The 20,828-nt window shown below is 49.8% G+C and overlaps 1 protein-coding gene across 1 annotated transcript in view; it reads left to right on the top strand.

Annotated features, from left to right (window-relative positions):
* Positions 1–19,724, top strand: part of dkk2 (dickkopf WNT signaling pathway inhibitor 2) — a 49,655-nt gene extending 29,931 nt beyond the window's left edge. Inside the window, exons 3-4 of the mRNA XM_086003472.1 lie at positions 6,499–6,648; positions 19,026–19,724. Coding sequence (XP_085859598.1) covers positions 6,499–6,648; positions 19,026–19,264 — 389 coding nt within the window. The 3' untranslated portion in view covers positions 19,265–19,724. The remainder of the gene's footprint in view (positions 1–6,498; positions 6,649–19,025) is intronic.
* Positions 19,725–20,828: the final 1,104 nt, after the last annotated feature.

Below are 20,828 nucleotides of genomic sequence, written 5' to 3'. Positions count from 1 at the left end.
GCCCGAGTATTTATACTCCTTGGACGGCGCCACCAGCTGGCCGTCCAGTGTTATTTCATGAGTAGTTTCTTTATGATGATGTGAGATTTATAACATTGGGCATGGAAGAGATTTTGATCTTTCAACTGCTGCACTGCAAGAGGAATCGAGGCTGCATGTACTGAAGGCACGGTGTATGAAAGTGGCTGATGAATGCTGAGAGAACGATTAAATGACGACTGCATGGGGTGATTCATATGGAGCAGGAAGTGTGCAAGAGAGGCCAGAAGCTAGGGAAATCCCTGAGTTCAGTTGAAAAAAAATGAGTTAGAGTTACTAAACGAGAGCACAGATGGGGTAGTTTGAGCAGAAACTAATAGCCATAATTATAGCTTTGATGGGAACCCATGTGCAAGAGTGCCAGACCTTCTCAGAGGTTTTGATGATGTCCACAGTAATGGTATATGAATCACCAAAGTGCCGAAGAGTAGGGCTCCAGAGGCTAGTGAGTCATCCAACAAGATCACCAGTGGAATGGCCATAGATCATACCAATAATCATGGCTTGGGCCAAAACTTTCAAGATGATGGATAACTTGGCAGTTAAATTTGGAGCATCTGAGAGCAACTCTAAATCACAAGAGGGTTACTGGCACTGAATCCGCTACAGAGTTAAAAAAAAAAGCTGTGTAAGTGTTTTTCCGTGTTAAACAGTTGCACTTTGCAGAAGGGACTGGTGGGGATTTCTTCCCTTACCCTTTTACCCTCTATGTACATTGTTCATGAATTAAGAAGTCTCCAAACCAATATGTGAGTAATTTCATACTACAGTGAAAAAAATTGCTATTTTAAAACCTGGAAGAGTTAAAGCAGACAAAGGGGAACACTTAACTGTAAAAAACAACAAATGCTGAACTACAAAGCAGGTCCTTTGGCATCTGTAATTAGAAAACATGGGTTGACATTTAAGGTGGAGACACTTCCTCAGTGCTGGAGAGTGGGAGCTAGGTCTGCCCCTTTATAGAAGTAAATGTAATGGGGGTCGCTAATGGGGCGCAAATGGCTTTGCGACCGGGTGCGGCGCTGACATCGACTCCCGCCATATTTGGCAAGAGTTTTGCGGCGGTGCTATGGCATTGGGGTGATGCGCACGCCGATGACATCATTATCTCCTTCACCCGGAGATCATGACGTCATCAGCATACGCATCGCCCCGGTAGCGCCTCGGACCCGAAATTGACTTCCGCCCCCTGCAGCAGCGCCGGTCGAAAACACCGACAGCTGCAGGAGGCGCGCATCGGGCAGTCGGCTGCTTCGGGGAGGGGCGATGATTAAAGGCGAGGTGGCAGAGGTAAGTGGAAAAAAAACGTAGCTTTCCTTGTTCTAGTTTTTTTCATGGGTTCCTGCTTTGCGATCGATCAGCCCTGCACTCTGCCTGAGCGCCGGGCTGATCGCGCGGGATCGCGGTTGCCTTGGCGGTCCAGGTAGGTAATTTTTCTATTGCAGAGCCAGCAGCGATGGCCCTTCCCTTTAAGGGAGGGAAGGAGTTTTTGAACGCGGCAGCGCTGCACGGCCCGATATGCAGCACTGCTGAGGTCTCCGCCCTGCTCTCCGACGTTAGTACCCCAAGAAGGAAGTGCAGTGCTTGATTTAGCACTCCACTTCCATCTTGGGGCGCTAAAACTCAATTTCGCGGTCACCGGTGCTAATCAGCGCCGGGCGCGAAAGTTAATGCCCAGGTGATGTTAGCGCCCCAAAATGGTCAATACCGAATGATTAGATAATAGAAACATAGAAGATAGGAGCAGGAGTAGGCCATTCAGCCCCTCGAGCCTGTTCCGCCATTTAATGAGATCATGGCTGATCATCCAAACTCAGTACCCTGTCCCTGCTTTCTCCCCATATCCCTTGATCCCCTTAGCCTTAAGAAATATATCTAACTCCTTCTTGAATATATTTAATGAATTGGCCTCACCTGTCTTCTGTGGTAGAGAATTCCACAGGTTCACCACTCTCTGGGTGAAGAAATTCCTCCTCATCTCAGTCCTAAATGGCTTGCCCCTTATCCTTAGACTGTGACCCCTGGTTCTGGACTCCCCCATCATCGGGAACAGCCTTCCTGCATCTAGTCTGTCTAGTCCTGTTAGAATTTTATAAGTTTCAATGAGATCCCCTCTCATTCTTCTAAACTCTAGCAAATATAAGACTAATCGACCCTTCTTAACCGCCTGCTGCACCTGCATGCTTACCTTCAGCGACTGATGCACAAGGACACCCAGGTCTCGTTGCACTTCCCCTTTTCCCAATCTATTGCCGTTCAGATAATAATCTGCCTTCCTGTTTTTGCCACCAAAGTGGATAACCTCGCATTTATCCACATTATACTGCATCTGCCATGCATCTAATAGTTCATCACAGTCAGACAATGAAAAGGCATTAGAAAGACAAAAATAAGCATTAAATCCAGCCCCTTTGAGGTAAAGGCTAACATGCTCCTCCGGGCCCCTCAAGCAAGACCCTCCTGGAACTGTCTTTCCCACGCCTACCTTCATGTCGGTGGGCAGCCGAGGGCCGCACGATTTTCCGGAGGCCCAGGTGCCATTTCCTGCCCAATTCCCGCCTGTTCCAGACTGGTGGCATGTTAGTGAGGCCCGGGAGTTAAAATAGCCCGAGTTTCAAATTCTCTCTGGCAACTGCGTTTCACACTCACCCCCTACCCATCCCCCCAGAGTTAAAATCGACCCCAGGGTATCTGAAAGGGCAACACATCTGATTCTAGGTTTTTCCAAATCAGCCTAATTCGCACCAGGTTGGATTATAGCTTGAGATTCAGTGCAAATCCCTACACCTGGTTCAGAGTTCTCCACTCTGAGGTAGCTGAGAGCTCAGGTTACCCGGATACTAGAAACTACAGAGAGAAGTTTATTTGGAAGACAAACAACAGCTGCAGGGAATGGACTTTAGATGATTGAAATTCAGATAGCTAGATGTTCAGTATACTTCGAAGAAGTTTGGGAACATATTAAATTTATTAACAGTCTCGTCATGTCCATGCAGCATGATAGGTGGACAAATCGACACTTGTGAAAGAGAATGGTGGTGGAATTGGTCACGGGAGGTAGAGCAAAATCAGCAATAGCAAATCGACAGTCTATTTTATGCCCTGTCTGACTTTGTTTTCCATTGAAGTCAGCGGGGGGAAGAAAATGGGGTGGGTTTTTCAAGCGGGCGGCCAATTTGTTGCTGCCCGTTTTTTGCGCTACTGTCGAAGACCAATTCCACCCTCCATGAGCTTTTGTCGCAGAGCGATTTCAGAAGCCGTTCTTCGGCTGTGCGTTTATCATTTCATTTTGCTCCCTACGCAGATTCGGGAGTTCTTGATAGCGACACCGAGTACCCAAGGCCTCCCAATCCTTCACACTGGCTCCTCTGCCCATGCTGAGTGCAAAACTGCCCCCTTGTTTTTATTTTTTGAATTCGTTGCAACCATGTTGCGCTGTGGCTTCATCTCACTTTAATGAAGAGATTGCACACAGCCCATAATAGAGAATGGCCCTAACGTTCTTTATCCCCTTGCTCGGGTGCAGGACAGGCACATCGGATCAGAAGTTGCGATCTGCCCGTTCTCCACAGGACATGGACTTCAACTGAAAACAGCGACTGAAAACAAGTGCGATGTAATTTTGTGCTCGGGGAAAATCAATTAGAATTGCAGACATTGTGGGCTGGATTTTCATTGAGGAGGCGTGTAGGAGGCGGGACTACAACTTTCAGGGTTGTAGTCCCGTCTCCATCGAGTTGTGGCCGACCCACACGATTTTGACTTGATTGACCTTGTTGAGCCCACCCAGCGGGCTCAGCAGGCCAATTAAGGCCACCCGGCAACAGGTGACGTCACAGACAGGCATTTCATCTGTCAAGAGCTTTTGACAGATGAAATATCAGCGTTTGACAGCTCTTTGAAGCTGTCAAACACTGACAATCTGTACTCTAAGTTAATTCCTTCCTCTCAGGATGATTTAGAGATCTCCCCAGAACAGAAGGCTGAATGCTGCAGATTTTGACAGATCGTGGCCATTCTGCTTTCTGTGCTGGTGAGATGAGGGACTCCCGAGACCTGAAGGAAGGAAGGCTGTAAAGGTAAGTACATGTAAGTAAAACTTCTTTAAACACTTTGCACACACCAAACACACTTACCTCTGCAATCATGCACCCATCTCTCACCTGAACACCAGACATCTCGAACCCCCCAAGCCCTTCATCCCGACGGCCCGCCTCGCTAACTTGGCGTGGTTTGGAGCCGTCAGGAATCCCACACTTCAGGAATAAAAATAGGGATTAGGCTAAAAACTGCCTGTTAACAGGCAGTTAATTGGCACTAATCCCCTTCCCGCCTCGGGGAGGCGGGTCCCAGCGCGGGTCGGGTACCCGCCTTCTTTGAAACTGGCATGGAGGCGGGTTGGGGCGGGATGGGTTCGTGCCACCCCGATTTCAAGATTTTAATCCCCCACACGCCTCCAATCCCGCCTCCACGGCTCAATGAAAATCCTGCCCTGTGACACAGAATGAGGCCATTCGGCCTATGGCGTTGTCAACTCGAAGCCCTATTCCGCCGCCCCCGAGCTGCTTTGTATGTCACTTTTAGCAGACTGGTGGAAACTTCCTGTTTCTTTTAATTTCACCGCACAATTTTGGCAAAAGTAAATTTAACAGGAGTTATTTTTTTATGCTTTATTAAGGGGAGAAAAATGAACGGGGCCATCTTTTATTTTTAATCCATGATCACACCGATGTGAGCATAAACTTGATAGAATCAGCCCGCGTAAAGCAACGTTTCTAAAGTAGATATGGTTCTGCACGTTTTTTTTATATACCTGATCTTTCTGGAGCAAGAATACGAAACAAGAATACTTTACAATGGCAACAGTGAACCTTTAAAAAGACAGGCCTACTCAAATAGTGTAAATTAGGAATAACAACAGAAAACGCTGGAAAAACTCAGCAGGCCAGGCAACGTCCGTGGAGAGAGAAATAGAGTCAACGTTTCGGCTCGAAACCCTTCGTCAGAACTGAGAGAAAAGGCAGGAAATGAAACAAAAGGCAGTTTGGGGGCTGGGAAATGGGGGAGGGGATGAAAGAAGAGACATTAAGAGATATTCAAGGTGAGACGAGATGGTAATAGGACAGGTAAAGAAACAGACAATGGTTCTAGATGAAGTGTGAAATGCGCTGGCAGAGTGAAAGACAGCTGCCATGTGGGAGAGAGAAAAAAGGAAAATTAGGTATATTAGGACACACTTCACACTTTTTTGACTGATGCAAATCCCATTGTGATAGAATCAGATTGAGAAGCTCACTCCGATTTCAGCCCCGATACATATGGAATTGTTACAGCAGCTGAGATTTTTTAAAAAGGGAAAAAGTAACATGTATTTGATATATTCAGGTCATGAAATATATTGTGCCATGTAAAAGATTCAAGAACGACCTCTCCAATATGATATAATACTGACTCCTGACTCCCACATAAGCTCCCTGTTCTAATAATGTGACAAAAGCGTCATTGAAACTAGAAAAAGGTTATTGAAAAAAAAGAAAGAACCTGCATTTGGTTAGTACCTTTCATAACCTCAGGGCTTTACAGCCAATGAAGTACTTTCTGGAGTGTAGCCACTGTTGTAATGTAGGGAACGCGGCAGCCAATTTGCGCACAGCAAGCTCCCACAAACAGCAATGAGTTAATGAACAGATAATCTGTTTTAGTGATGTTGATTGAGGGATAAATATTGGCCAGAACTCCACTGCTCTTATTCAAAATAGTGCCATGGGATCTTCTACATCCGCCTGAGAGAGCAGACGGGGCCTCGGTTTAATGTCTCATCCGAAAGATGGCACCTCCGACAGTGCAGCACTCCCTCAGCACTGCACTGGAGTGTCAGCCTAGATTATGTTCTTTAACTCTCTGGAGTGGGGCTTGAACCTACAACATTCTGACTCTAAGGTGAAAGTGCTCCAACTGAGCCACAGGTGGCACGTTATTGTAATCACGACTGGTATTTAGACACACACAGATTTTATACACACAGATATATATGTGCATGCACACACACATGTACTTATTCACACACAGATGCACACCTACACACAAGCACACACACACTCATGCACACAGACAAATGTACTTGTACATCCACATACACATCCACACACACATGCATATATGTACACAGCACACATACCTATATAGACACACACATGGTGTTAATGGTGGGTCGGTGGAGATGGAGAAGAATTAAATATTCTTTTCATGATGACGGTGTAAGATGCAGTGAGATATTTCCGTGCAAATGATAACATTGTGGCATGCGTTTGGGGACAAATGAAAGATTTACCTTGGGCTGACAAGGCCCCTTTAACTTTCTCTGGACCCAATGGATTAATTGCGGCTAATCTTTGGCCACGAGCGCGAAGTGTGTGCTAATCCCGGTTTAGTTGCTGCCATTGTCGTCCTTTCCCTCAGGTATCTGTGTACCGCTTCTTGAAGGCACCGCTCGCAGAACCCCCGCCGGGGACATTCAAGAACACACCAAGAAGGGCAGCCACCACGGATCCAAGGGCACGTATTGGCAGATTGTGGGCAACACACAGGCTAAACCATCACGCGAGAAAGGTTAGTGGCGTTACCGTTGACCAGTGAAATCTGCCTGGGTGTTTTTAAAAAAAAATCAGCGACGCGTGGCTCAGTGCCACATCTGCAGGTTCCAGCAACCACTGGATGAGGAGGAGTGAGAACCACTCCCATCAGACTTGGGAACCAAGGCCGATTGCAGTATTGCGTACCACGGGGAATCAAACCCGGGGCCTTGGTTGGACTGTATGATGCCGTGCCACTTCCAGCGGTGCGTGTACCAGCTGACGCACCGTGAAGCTAATGGGCGGGGTGGGGAGTTTGCAACAACTTTCTTCGCAGGTACATTTATTGCTGCCCGTGCGGTCCTTGCAGTTCACAACAGCAGCTGCTGGAGGGCAATACAGATGCCTGAGGCTGAATGAAACCAGGAGTTAATTGTGGGTTTTACAATGGTTTTCAGTCAATCAAAACCCTTTTTCCATCAGCCCCATAATCTATAAATGGCAGGTTACTCCATATCACACTAATATAGCGGCTATTCTCCCATTACCTTTTAAACTGCAGCAGTCATGCACTGGACCATGACCGGCTGCCGTGAATGACAATAACTAAAGTAGTTATAGGCAGGAGCAAGAGTGTTTGACTTCATCTTCTTCTTCTTCTTCTTAGGCAGTCCCTTGGAACCGAGGATGACTTGCTTCCACATTAAAAATGAGTTCTCAGGTGACTGATGAGTCCAATGCGGGACCTACAGTCTCTGTCACAGGTGGGGCAGACGGTGGTTGAAGGGGCGGGTGGGTGGGGTGCTTGGGTTGACGTGCGCTCCTTGCGCTGCCTGCGCTTGGCTTCCGCTTGCTTCATAATGCGCTTGCTAAAACTCCACCGGAACTTCAAAAGAATCTATTTGTTCTTCCCAATCTGGTCTGATGTGTTCATACATTAGAATTCGGATGGCGAGCTTCTGTTTTTCAAGGAGACAGTGTAAAAGGGAAATAAATTTAGATTTCTGGTCGCAAGTTTTATCACTTACTCAAGCCTTATAGTGAAAAATTCTAGCAAATAAAAGACATTCTCAGTCATTACCGAACACTTCCTGAAGAGTTTAAAGGTGTATTATCGCTCAGTATACTGATGGAAGAGCGGAATAGCACAGAGTGTAACGGTAGCCACACTTCAGCTGCCTGATTTCAGAACTTTTTGTTGCAGAATGTCGTTAGGGGGAGTTTAACAGGGTTACTGAATTAAAGGGGCCTGCCCAGAAATTTCCCAGTCTGGTGACATTATCCCTTTAATTAAGCTGACATGAACTTATGGGTTTCTTGTTTGACTAGGTAGGACATCATTGGCAGTGAAATATTCGTTCATATAAAGTTACATGTGGGACTAGTCTCCAAGTCTGTCTGGTGGTGCTCCAGGGCAGGTCCCAACTCACGTCTCACGTACGAGATTCTTGAGTCACTCACCAGGGAAGAGTAGCAGAGGTGGTTTCCCTTTCTCATGGTTTTTATCTTTGGAGTACCTTCTCCTAGGTGGGCTGCAACCAAGGTTAAAGAATGCCACCTACCCTTTACAATGAGGGGAGGGGGCGGGGGCTACCTGCACCCATCGGACGCAAGGACTCTCGCTGGATGCCAACCCAGTATTCAGAGCTGGCGCTCCCATTTTCCGCTCGCCGGAACTATCTGGAGTGGGGCAGGAACCCAACCAGTGGTCACTCTGTCCAGATGTTTGTACCCCGCTGGATGCCAACTCAGTATTTAGAGATGGTGTTCTGGTCTCCATTCACTGGGTCAGTCTGGAGTGGTGCCCGTACCCAACCCTTCCGACTCAGAGGGGGGAATACGACCACTGGGCCAGTGGTCACTTCATCTGAGCATGAGTGTTAACCCAACAATTGGACACCCTATTCTAGTCTCCACTCACCAGGACTGTTGTGGAGTGGGGCACCAACCCTTCACCTTCTGATTCAGTTGCAGGCAGTACCACTAAGCCAAAGGTTCACTCCAGTTTCTAAGTCCTTCAAATTAATTCTCAGTAAAGCTATAGGGGGAGAAATTCAGCATCGCCCTATTTGGGGTGCAATTATCGGCCGGGCGCAAAGATTAGCGCCTGGCACTAATTATCGCCTCCGGCTTTGATCGCCCCCGGGGGTGATTGGAGCGCTAAATCAGGCGCTTCAGAACTGTCTTAAGGCGAAAAGGCCGAGGAGCAAGGCGCTACCTCAGAGCGCTGGCAAAGCTCATGTGATGTCAGTCAGCAATGGAACACAGACACACTGGCGCCAGCCAGTTCTTAAAGGGGAGTTCTGACGAAAGGTCATCGACCTAAAACGTTAACTCTGTTTCTCTCTTCACAGATGCAGCTTGACCTGCTGAGTTTCTCCAGCATTTTCTGTTTTTATCTTAAAGGGGAGGGTTGATCTTGCTCTCCATCCACATCCTGCTCATTGCAGCCTTGAATCTCGGCCTGGAGAGACCTGTACATCAAATCTGCTGGAAAGAACAATGGAGAGACCCAGGGAAAGAGCTCAGAGTGCAGCCCCCACAGTCTCTTCTAAATCGATCCAAGGAAGGGCAAAGCAAAATGAACCTGCAAAGTGCTGCTCAGTACCCAAAACTCCTTCACACAGCGTTGAATCTCTCCAGAAGTCTCTCTCTCTCTCAGAATGCGTGGCGCAAAAATGTCACCAACAAAAAAAGGCAGGAAGCGGTCGCTTTTAATTAGCGCTGCCCCAGTCCCTTCCTGACTGCAAAACGCTCCCCTCAACCTGTTGTTGCTAGCGGCAGGCGGTAAGGCAGGGGGCGCCACTCAATATCCGGTCCGGGGCGCTACCGGGGCGTTGCACACTCGACTGATGTCACGATCTGCCGGCGCAGGAGATCGTGGTGGTAGTGTTTAGCGCCGCCGCAAAATGTCTGATCAATTTCGTGAGCGCTAACGGGAGGCGCAAACCAATTGAATTTTTCCCCCCATAGTCCTGTAAAAACACCACAGCTGTGAATCCACGTATATGAAGGTCTTCACACACCAAATGGAGCCGACTGACAGTTGTTATTTAACACTGACAGCTGTCCCTGGCACAAAAACTGACCAAAAGCAAGGTACCTCCCTTTCAGGAAACTACAGGCAAAAAGGGGGAAGAGATTATAAAGGACTTCGGCCTAGAAATTCAGTTGGGCGCGCCAGCCGTTAGCACCTTAGGGGGAGTAGATCTCGAATGCTAGGCGCTTATCGCCCGGGCGCAGCGCGATCTGCGCCTCTCCCCAACTTCAGGACACATTTAGCGCCGGCGCAAAGTCTTAGCGCGCGCCCTGCTGCGCGCGCAGATCATGACGTCATTTAATAGTGCAACGCCCTTTGTGCGCCCCAAACCGGAACTTCACTCGCGCCGGCCCATTGTGCGCCGGGCGTCCCGAGCGACTGTGAAGTGGAACGGTACACAGGCCAGCCGGGCCGGGGGGAGCGCTAATTAAAGGGCACTTACCCAGCAGTATAAAGGCCAGCCATTTTGCAGCATTCACTCTTGTGCAACGGTTTTTTGGACAGAGACCAAGGAGGAGAGTTTACTGCTTTGGACCAACACTTGGACAGGTATTTTTGGCTCAGGCCAGAGCTTACCAATTATCTTAGCCTTCATTCAGAGCTCAGTGTTTGCCAGCATATAATGGGGGCTGCATTGGGTGGCAACGCTGAATTTCAGCCTTATGCCAGAAGGGCTTACAGACGCCGTGAGAGAGTGGCAGCCCTGGCTAGACGCAGAGGGGGCAACAGGCGTCGCCAACTGAGGCCTTACCCACGCAGGGTATACCGCCAGCAGACCTCCTATCTGACCATGTCTGCCGCGATGTGTGTTAGGAGGCTGCGATTCCAAAGGGAGGTGGTTACAGACATCTGCCGGCTGCTTCAGAGAGATCTGCAGCCACAGCTGATGCGCAGGACGTCTCTGTCGGTGGCAGTGAAGGTGACGGTGGCTCTCAACTTCTATGCCTCCGGCTCCTTCCAATCCGCTACTGGGGACATCGCTAACATCTCCCAGTTCGCCGTGCATTGCTGCATCCGCCAGGTGACCGAAGCCCTTTTCAGAAGGAGACATCAATTCATCTCCTTCCCCATGACCCTGGACAAGCAGCAGCAGCGTGCAGTGGGGTTTGCAAGAATAGCGGGCTTCCCCATTGTGCAGGGCGCCATTGACTGCACGCATGTGGCTTTGCGGGCACCTCTTGAGCATGCCGAGGATTACCGCAACCGGAAGGGCTACCATTCCCTCAATGTACAGCTGGTGTGTGACCACAGGCAGCGCATCCTAGCTGTCAATGCCCGCTTTCCAGGCAGCAGCCACGATGCCTTTATCCTGCGACAGACAACTGTGGCTGACATGTTCCAGGCACAGCCTCCCCCAAGAGGATGGCTTATCGGGGACAAAGGCTATCCTTTGTGTACCTGGCTCATGACCCCGCTCCGCGTGCCTACGACCCCTGCTGAAGAGGCATACAACGAGAGCCATCAAGCGATGAGGAGCCTCATAGAACAAACAATCGGCGTGCTCAAGCAACGGTTCCGCTGTCTCGACCACTCCGGGGGAGCCCTCCAGTATTCGCAGGATCGAGTCTCCCAATTCGTCGTCGTTTGCTGCATGCTGCACAACCTGGCTATCCGCAGGACTCAGGCACTGCCACCTCACGTTGGACCACCACCTCAGGAGGAGGAGCAGGAGGAGCATGAGGACGACGAGGACGAGGAGTACCAGCCCAGGAGGGACGCACAAGGTCCAAGGGCCGCCCGTCGTCGGCTTATTGAACGTCACTTCTAGGCCCCCTGTCAGGGAATGGCTTGTGCCAATGATAGAACATGATTGCAGCCGCTCCGCAAGCCCTCAGCCGGTTAAGGCAACAAACACTTCAAAGATCAAACATGGACAATGTGAATAAATAAAATGCTTTATTGTACAAACTCTGGGCCCTTCCCATATGAAAACCAAAAACAGAGGAAACCCCCAAAAAACACTCAAACACATTACTCGCTCCCACAACCTGGGGAGGATTAACAAAAAAGGGCAACTAAAATGGCCGTCATTCTCGGCCTTCGTCCAAAACAAACATCACATCATCGGCCTTCAAAAAACAAACATCCAATTCTCGGCCTCAAGAAACAAACACAAATGGCCACACATTCGACTATTTGGCCCGCTAGGGCGATGCCTTGGCCATCTTTGGGTGGCCCCTGCCCGCCCTGCTGCTCCGCCTCAAAGTAAGGCCATTGGCTGCTGCAAGGCTGGGGGCAGGCTCCTGAGGGGCACATGTCATGACGGCAGATGCCCTTGGGGGTCGGCCTAGTCGAGGTCTGGGCGTCGAGCGGCCGGCTGTTGATTGCTGCAGCTGTGGCTGGCCAGCATCAGTCACTGCAGCAGCTCCTGGCAGCTCCACTGGGGGAGTGGCAGTGGCGGCTGGAGGAATGGCAGCAAGCTGGCGGATGGCAGGCGCTCGCTGGTCGCCTGAGACACTGGCACTCGCCCGGGCCAGCACTGCAGCATGCGCACCAATCTGCCGAGGGACAGACCGCTGTGCTGCTGCAGCGCGCCGGGTGCCCTGGCGATGCCTGGCTGACACAGCGAGTGTGGCAGCAGTGAGTGCCCGTGTTGACCTGTTCACTGACCGCAGCAGAGCAGCCAGTGACTGGACGGCACCACTAATCACCTGGCCAGTCGCTGAAAGATCTGCCCGGTATTCCGCCCGACTGGTGGCCTCTAAGGGCCCGAACTCGGCCACACTCCAAGAGAGGGAATCGATGGACTCAGGCAACCGTGCCACTGCCGCCATGAGCTCCGTGTGCCGGCGCTCCAAGTCCGCGGACAAGTCTTCGAGGCGTTCCATCTCCTCGGCGAAGAGCATCTCCTGACTGGAGGCCGGACTCTCCCTCTGGGGAGAAGGCCGCCGAGCTGGCCGACCCTTCCTGCGTTGCTGGAGGCCGCTGGGCCCAGCAATTGGACTCCCCTCCGACGCATCCCCCCTATGGGGAGAAGGCCGCCGAGCTTCCACCCCCCTCCCGCCTTTCTGCAGCACGCAGGTCCCAGGAGCTCCCCTCCCCTTCGACACTTCCGCCACGCTGCCCTCCAGGGAAGACGTGTCCCCTACATTGGCCTGGGTGGCCGCGGCTGAGGGTTCCCCTGATGGGCCGCCTTCCTCTTGCTCCTCCTCCTGCTCCTCCTCGGAGGGTCTGTCACTGGCAAGTTGAGGGACCTCCTCTTGACCATCTGAAAGCAGGAAGGCACAAGAGTAGCTTTAGAGTGAGGAGAGGGCGTCAGTGCGGGATGCATGAGTGGTGGCATTCAGCGCATTGGTCGGACAGTGGCAAAGGATGTAGATCTGATGCGCAAGTGGGACGAGAGAGGTGCAAAAGGTGATGTCCTTACCATTGCTGCCCAGAACAGGGTCGGCATCTCCACATGCAACGGGCCCAATCACCCGGCCACCCATGAGGCGCTCCACGCGATGTTGCAGGTCGGTGAGTGGCTGGATATGGGGTTGTCCTCCCCCGGTCGCAGTCCGGCTCTTGCGATTATTCGCCAGCTTGGCCTGCAAGAGAAAGGACGGCCTCTAAGTACAGTGTGTCACCATGATCTGCTGTGCACTGCCTCCCATGGTGGAATAGCCTGGCCAGTGTGTCGCCATGATCTGCTGTGCACTGCCTCCCATGGTGGAATAGCCTGGCCAGTGTGTCGCCATGATCTGCTGTGCACTGCCTCCCATGGTGGAATAGCTTGGCCAGTGTGTTCAGTGCAGAATGTGCAATTGATGCTCATGCCTGTGCCATAGCTGCTGGATGAAGGCTGGCCATTAGAGCTTTCAGGTCCCTTTGCCCATAATGTGAGGTGCACATGCAAGGATGAGGAGGTCATTGGAAAGGGTACTCACCCTGACAATGCGTGTGAGGTCATTTAACTTTTTGCGGCATTGGGCACCGATCCTGGGGACGTCGCTGTTGGCTGACAGCTTGCTGGCGACATGCCTCCAGGCTCTCCTGTAGACGCGGACCGTCGCCTTCTTGCCATTGTCCGGGTACAAAACATGGCGCCTCTTCTCTACAGCAGCAAGCAGCACACTCAGATCACGCTCTGAGAAGCGCTGCGCACGTTCACGGGCCTTCTCCATATCTTCAGGCGCTATTTGGGTCCAGCAGCAGTGTTCAGGCCTAGCTGGAGGGCTCCACTATCCAGGGCGTGGCAGCAGACACAGTCGACCCTTCCCCCTTAAGAGCTGGCTGGCGCCAGGGTGTCTGCTGTCAGTCACGAGATGGCCGCACCTACGCTGCGCCCGGCCTCGGCGCTATCGATCACCACCTGCGGCTTAGCGCCCAAAGAGAGGCGTCCAACAGCAGTTTTAGCGCTCGCCCGAACTAGTAGGGCGAAGCTAATGAATATCGGAGAAGTGGCCTAGATTTGGCGGCGGCCGCAAACTTTAGCGGACGCCCCACTTTAGCGCCCCAAAAGTGGCGTCAATGAATTTCTAGGCCTTCTTCTTTATAAATGCATTTCTGATTTTGCTACACAAAGTACGCAGAACAAATCTTCCCCTTGTATAAATATGAGCAATGTAACAGAGTCTAGGAAGGGGTTACAAAGCTGTGATGGAATATTGAGATGCATGAGACCCACCTCATGCTCCCTTGACCCCATTCCCACTAAACCGCGGACTACCCAACTTCCCTTCCGGGTTGGCGTTCTTAACGGTTCCCACTCCTCTGGTGGGGCCCACGTCCCTTTCTCAACTACTGTCAGTATCCCTTCCTCAAAAAACGCCCTCCCCCATCCCCCCCATCCTTGCAAACTACGGCCCAATCATCCTTTCCTCTCCAAAGTCATTGAACCTCCCAAATCCAGGCCTATTTTCTCCGCGACTCCGCGACTTGGGAATTTCCTCGGAGCTGGTCCCGCTCTGCCGCTGTACCTTCTCTGGAAGGGCAGTGGAGACCGTGTTTGGGTTTCTGCCACATTTCTGGCGATGGAGGGGGGGAACAGCTGCAAGGAAACTCCCGGTCCATATTTGAAATCTTGCCAATCGGGTTTCCCCCCCGCCATGCCACAGTATTGAAACGGCCCTCAACAAATTCACAAATTGCATACTCTGTGACAACGATCATGGTGCATTATCCCTCTTCATCCTCCTCAACCTCTCTGCAGCCTTTGAGCCTCTGCAACCACACTATCCTTCTCCAACACCTTCCCTCCATTGTCCGATTCAGTGGGATAGTCCTCGCTTAGCCAGAGCACCTCCAACAATGGCTATTCTTCCCACCCACACACTGTTACCTCTGGAGTCCCCCATGGATCCTTGACCCAATACTTTTCCTCATCCACATGCTGCTCCTTGGCGACATCATCCCCAGACACGGAATCAGCTTCCACCTCTGACGACACCCGGCTCGACACCTCCACCGCCTATCTTGACCCCTTCCACTTTCTCTGTGTCATCAGACTGTTTGTTTGACATCCGGGCTTGGATGAGCCACAGCTTCTCTTAGCTAAACACTGGGAAAAACCAAATCCATCATCTTTGTCCCTGGCACAAACTCGGTACCCTTGCCATTGATTCCATCCCCCTCTCCGGCCACTGTCTCAGGCTGATCCAGACTGTTGGCAACCTCAGCGTCCTATTTGACCCTGAGCTGAGTTTCTGACCCCATATCCCTCCATCGTAAAGACAGGCTACTTCCACCTCTGTAACAGCACTCATTTCCGCTCCTGCTATTGAAACCCGCACCCATGCCTTTTTCACCTCCAGACTTGACTATTCCAATGCTCTTCTGGTCGGGCTTCCTATTCTCCACTATTCGTAAATCTCTGTGCATCCAAAACTCTGCTCCTGTGTTCTATCCCACACCAAGTCCTGCTCATCCATTACTCCTGTCCTGGCTGACCTACTTTGCCTCCCGGTTCCCCAATGCCTCCAATTTAAAATTTTCATCCTTGTCTTTAAATCCCTCCATGGTTTGGTCGCTCCCTATCCCTGTAAACTCTTCCAGGCCTACAACCACCTGCAACCTCTCCATTCCCCTGACACTGGTTGTTATAAATCTCATCATCAAGAAACTACTCGTGAAATAATGCTGGACAGCCAGCTGGTGGCACCGTCCAAGGAGTATAACTACTCGGGCGTGGGCCCCAGCTTTCCAGGGACATTTTGTAAGACAAGGAACTAGTGAAATACAACTAGACCTCCGTGTTCTGAAACAAGTTGATTAAAGCCTTGCTTTATACTCAAACCAAGTGCGTAGTGAGTTTTATTACATCACTGGTCTCTTGTGCATACCCCCCCCACCCCCTCCCCGCCCCCCCCGCAGTCCATCAGCTCACCATTGATGGCTGTGCCTTCAGCTGCCTAGGCCCCATACTCTACAATTCCCTCTTTACACATCTCTGCCTCTCCACCTCGCTGTCCTGCTTAAAACCCACCTCTTTGACCAAGCTTTTGGTCACCCCTCCTAATAACTCCCCTTTTGGCTCTGCATTGATTTTGTTTTGTGCCTTAATACATTTTTATCTCTGTTAAAGACACTATATAAATGCAAGTTGTTGAGATTCTGTCAAAAACCACCCAAATGGATTATCGGATTATCTGAAGCCTTTGATTAGACCTTATAATCACCCCCTTGCACCCATTAAATACTTTATATAATTAGAAAGGCAGCTATATTAAGGTTTCTGTTGAGGATTAATGGGGGGAGAAATTCACTTTAGGGCGCTCATTTTTAAAAGTTTGAAAAGTATAGCGCCAGGCGCTAACGATTTCAAACTTTTGAAAAATTTGCCGTTTGTGCTCCAAGAAGGAAGTGGAGCGCTAAATCAAGCACTGTAGGCTCTGCAATAGAAAAAGTACCTACCTGGACCACCAAGGCAGCCGTGATCCCGCGCAATCAGCCCGGCGCTCAAGCCGAGCAAGAACCCGCGAAAAAAACTAGAACAGGAAAGGTAAGTTTATTTTTCCACTTACCTCGGCCACGTCGCCATTAATCATCGCTCCCCCCCCCCCGAAGCAGCCGGCCGCCCGATGCACGCCTCCTGCAGCTTGTCGGGGTTTTCGACCGGCACTGCCACGGGGGAGGGGGCAGAAGTCAATTTCGGGTCCGGGGTGCAGCGCACGGCGATGACGTCATGATCTCCGGGCGAAGGAGATCGGGGCGCAATGCCGTAGCGCCGCTGCAAAACTCCCGCCGAATATGGCGGGAGTCGATGTCAGCGTCACGCCCGGTCGCAAAGCCACTTGCGCCCCATGGGGCGCTAACGGAAGGCGCAAAGGCACCCAATTTCACCCCCGCGGATTTTATAAATGTAAGTTTTGGTGTTAACTGGTTAAACAATGTCCCACTTTGTTTGTTTGTTAGCTGTTTTCCATTCCCTCCTTTTTTCTCGTGCCTCTGTACCTTCTGTGCCACACTATCCCAAATCAAGAGAGCCTTCGCCCAGGCTGCTGATAATGCCTCTTCATTAGGGTCGCCAACCCGCCAGGATTGCCCTGGAGTCTCCAGGAATTGAAGATTAATCACCAGGACACCGCTGTGAGCAATACCCGGGAGAAAAATGATAGGGGCGTTCCAAAAGAGCTGTGTTTTTCTTGTCATTTTTTTTCGAACACTTTTGTTTATTAATTATAAAAATATTGGAGTTGGGGGGGGAAAAAGACTGTTTGACTGGGTGAGGGGATTGGAGGCAGGAGGTCATGTGATGAAACCTCCAGAATAGGTCCAACCAGAGTTGGCGACCCTGCTCTTCATAAGTGACACAACAGCCCTACAGTGTGACTGTTTGAGGATCAGGTCCCATTTACCCCCACCCTCATCTGGTTCACTAATGCCCGTTAGGGAAGGGAATCTGCCGTCCTTACCCGGTCTGGGCCTATATGTGACTCCAGACCCACAGCAATGTGGTTGACTCTTAACCGCCCCTCTGAAATGGCCTAGCAAGTCTCTCGTTGTATTCAAGGCTCGCCACCACCTTCTCGACGGCAACTAGGGATGGGCAATAAATGCCAGCCTTGCCAGCGACGCCCACATCCCCAATGACATGGCTTAGATCACTGATAAGGAATTAGGAATATGAACCCATTTTCTACCCGGCATTGGCACTGCTGCACTCGTGAGTTTAGATTATTTCTGAGGAAGTTTGTTTATTTTTAAAAGATAAATTTTTACGTTAAAAATGTCAGCATGTAAATTCTCAAAGCCGTTGGAAAGATTTATGTTTTAAAATGGAATCACGTCAAATCTGCTTTCACAATCTTCAGCTTGTGGGATTCAATGTGGGGCTCAGTAGGGCTCATGTAAAAGTTGTTCATGCGTTTGTGCAGGTCATTGAGAACAGGCCATTTCTTTCCTGGAAATGCTCATAATAATGTTATTCGGTTGGTGTTGCTGGCAGATGCTTTGAGCTAGCAGCGAGCAATGAATCAGGCATTTGTAAAGAGGAAGGGACTGGAGGGTAAGGACTTTCAGTGCATTTCCCCTTTAATATCAACAGTGGTGTCATTTATTAAAGATCTCGTATCTGTTAGGGGAAATTTTCAATTAGATTGCCCTTTCCCTCCCATCTCACTCTACCCCCCAGGGGGAACCTACACTTTAGGTTATGTAGACTTCCTGAGATCAGTCAGTCAGTTCCCCAAATCTACGAACATAGGAACAATGACGGACCGGTAAAGACCCTCTGGTCCATTGAGCCTGTCCCATACAATTGGGATACCTCGTGTATCACAATATATACACTCCCCACCCCACCCGAAACCATGGGATCTCCTGGGAGAGGCAAAAAAAAAACAGATTAAAAACCCAGGCCAATTTGGGGGGGGGGGGGGGGAAATCTGGGAAATTCCTCTCCGACCCATCTAGGCGATCGAAACTAATCCAGGCGATAACTCAGGTCCTGAATTCCCTGCAGTACCGACCTTCTATTAGAGGTGATCTCCGCCCCAGCCAGAAACAGGTCCAGCTCTCGCTTGAAGGAATTCAGCAAATCAGCATCCACCGCACGAGAACGGCAGCCTGTTCCAGAGGCCCACTATTCTCTGGGAAATGAACCACCTCCTGACATCTAAGCTAGATCCGGCCTTATACAACTTCAATTTGTGAGCCCTGGCCTTTTATGCATCCCACCTCGCCCCACTCCCTTCACGCCACCTCTGGCGGCCGTGTTTTCAGCTGCATAGGCCCTAAGCTATGGAATTCCCTACTTAACCCTCTACGCCTTTAAGATCCTCCTTCAAACCCACCCCTTTGACCAAGCTTTTGTCCATCCTTGCTGATATCTCCTTCTTCAGCTCGGTGTTGATTATTGTCTGATCACGCGACCACCAAGCGCCTTGGGGGGTGTTTTCTCAATGTTAAAGGCACTATATCAATGCAAGTTTGTTGTCCTTCTTGTTGCGCAGGTCACGAAGGGGACTCCTGTTTACGCTCCTCAGACTGCGCGGAAGGATTTTGTTGCGCTCGCCACTTTTGGACCAAGATCTGCAAACCAGTTCTTCGCCAAGGGGAAGTATGTACAAAGCAGAAGAGGAAGGGCTCTCACGGCTTGGAGCTTTTCCAGCGCTGTGACTGTGCGAAAGGACTTGCCTGTAAAATTTGGAAAGAGGCCAAATCACGGCTCCACATCTGCCAGAAAATCTGAATGCGTTGGCACTCCGCTACAGCCCTGAGACTGTGAAACAAGGTGCTTTGTAGGACCATATTGTGTAAATAATACAGGATTTGTTAAAGTGCCATTTCTTTCACAAGAATTCATTCATGCTTAATGCAAAAGTACACAGAGGACCAGGTCTGAGGGCCATGGCATATCCACTCTGGCCATTATGTGATAGGTTAGCACTTCCAAATCAATTAAAGGCAGTTTCTAACTTCAGTGGGAGCGTTGAGCTGGAGCCTCTATTTTCCCTTTCGGTTTATAAATGTTTTAAAAAAAAATGTATTCTCGGGATGTGGGCAAAGCCGGCATTTATTGCCAGTCCCTAGTCGCCCCTTGAGAAGGTGGTGGTGGGCCGCCTTCTCTTTGAACTGCCGCAGTCCGTGCGGTGAAGGTGTTCCCACAATGTTGTTCGGTAGAGAGTTCCAGGATTTTGACACCCATAATATAAAAAAATACGTCTCTGCAAAAAAAAATCATAGAATCTTACCGCACAGAATTCGGCCTATCGGGCCTGTGCTGGTATTCATAGGCCGAATTCTGTGCGGTAAGATTCTATCGAGCCTGTGCTGGTATTCACAAATAAATTTGCTCTCGGGATGCATGCAAGGCCCTATCCATTGACCGTCGCGAGTTGCCCCTGAGACGGTGCGGGTGGGTCTTCTCCTTGGACCACTGCAGTCCCTTTCACTTGTGCCTCAAATTTAATTTTCCCAGCGTGCTGCAGAAGCACAGTCGCTGATCAATTATTTCCCCCCCAACGCTTGTTCAGTTTATCTGTATGAAAGGGGAGCCTATTCAGCAGATCCACACAATAATTGTCAATATTACGCAGTTAGAACATCCCGCTTGAAATTCAGTGATTTTCTTACAGCAATGTCTATCAGTCCAAAGAAGTTTTAACTTAAATTTCAGTACAATAAACCCTGTCTGTTACAGTGCAGATAAGCTCAATCATTAGGAAAATAGGAATAGGAGTAGGCCATTCAGCCCCTTGAGCCTGTTCCACCATTCAATTAGATCAAGGCTGATCTGTACCCCAACTCCATTTACCCGCCATTTCCATGCAGTGGCTTGGGATCCCTGCAGCTACTCACCAAATACATTTGCAGATATCTCAACAGTTGGCAATGGCGCCACTAATCAAATACAATTAGACTTAGAGAACGTATCAAAATTAACTGAATTGGGAATAAATATTCATATCTCACTGACATACTGAAAGTCAAAGGGCGGAAAGGCCATTCCGAATAAATCACTAATTATGGTGTCAGAGGCACTTGTTGTAACTATGAACTAGGCAGTTCAACTGAAATGGGGCAAACCTGTCGATCAAATTGCTTTCTTCAACTTATTATACAATTCATTATTCCTATTCCATGAGGCTTAAAAAATGGATATATTTTGAAACACTAAAGCAAAGAGTCATTAAAAACTGTAAGGGTGTAAAATGACAATCTTTTGTTAATGGTAAATCTGTCATTAGTTTTTATATATATATATATATATTTGTATAACAGGTTAAGAAAAAATAATAGTGGGAGGAGGATAG

The sequence above is a fragment of the Somniosus microcephalus genome, chromosome 2, assembly GCF_052327205.1.
Source record: "Somniosus microcephalus isolate GS21.2 chromosome 2, FLI_Smic_1.0, whole genome shotgun sequence".
Taxonomy (NCBI): Eukaryota; Metazoa; Chordata; class Chondrichthyes; order Squaliformes; family Somniosidae; genus Somniosus; species Somniosus microcephalus.
Note: the sequence above shows the minus strand (reverse complement) of the source record. Positions and strands in the feature narration are given on the sequence as shown.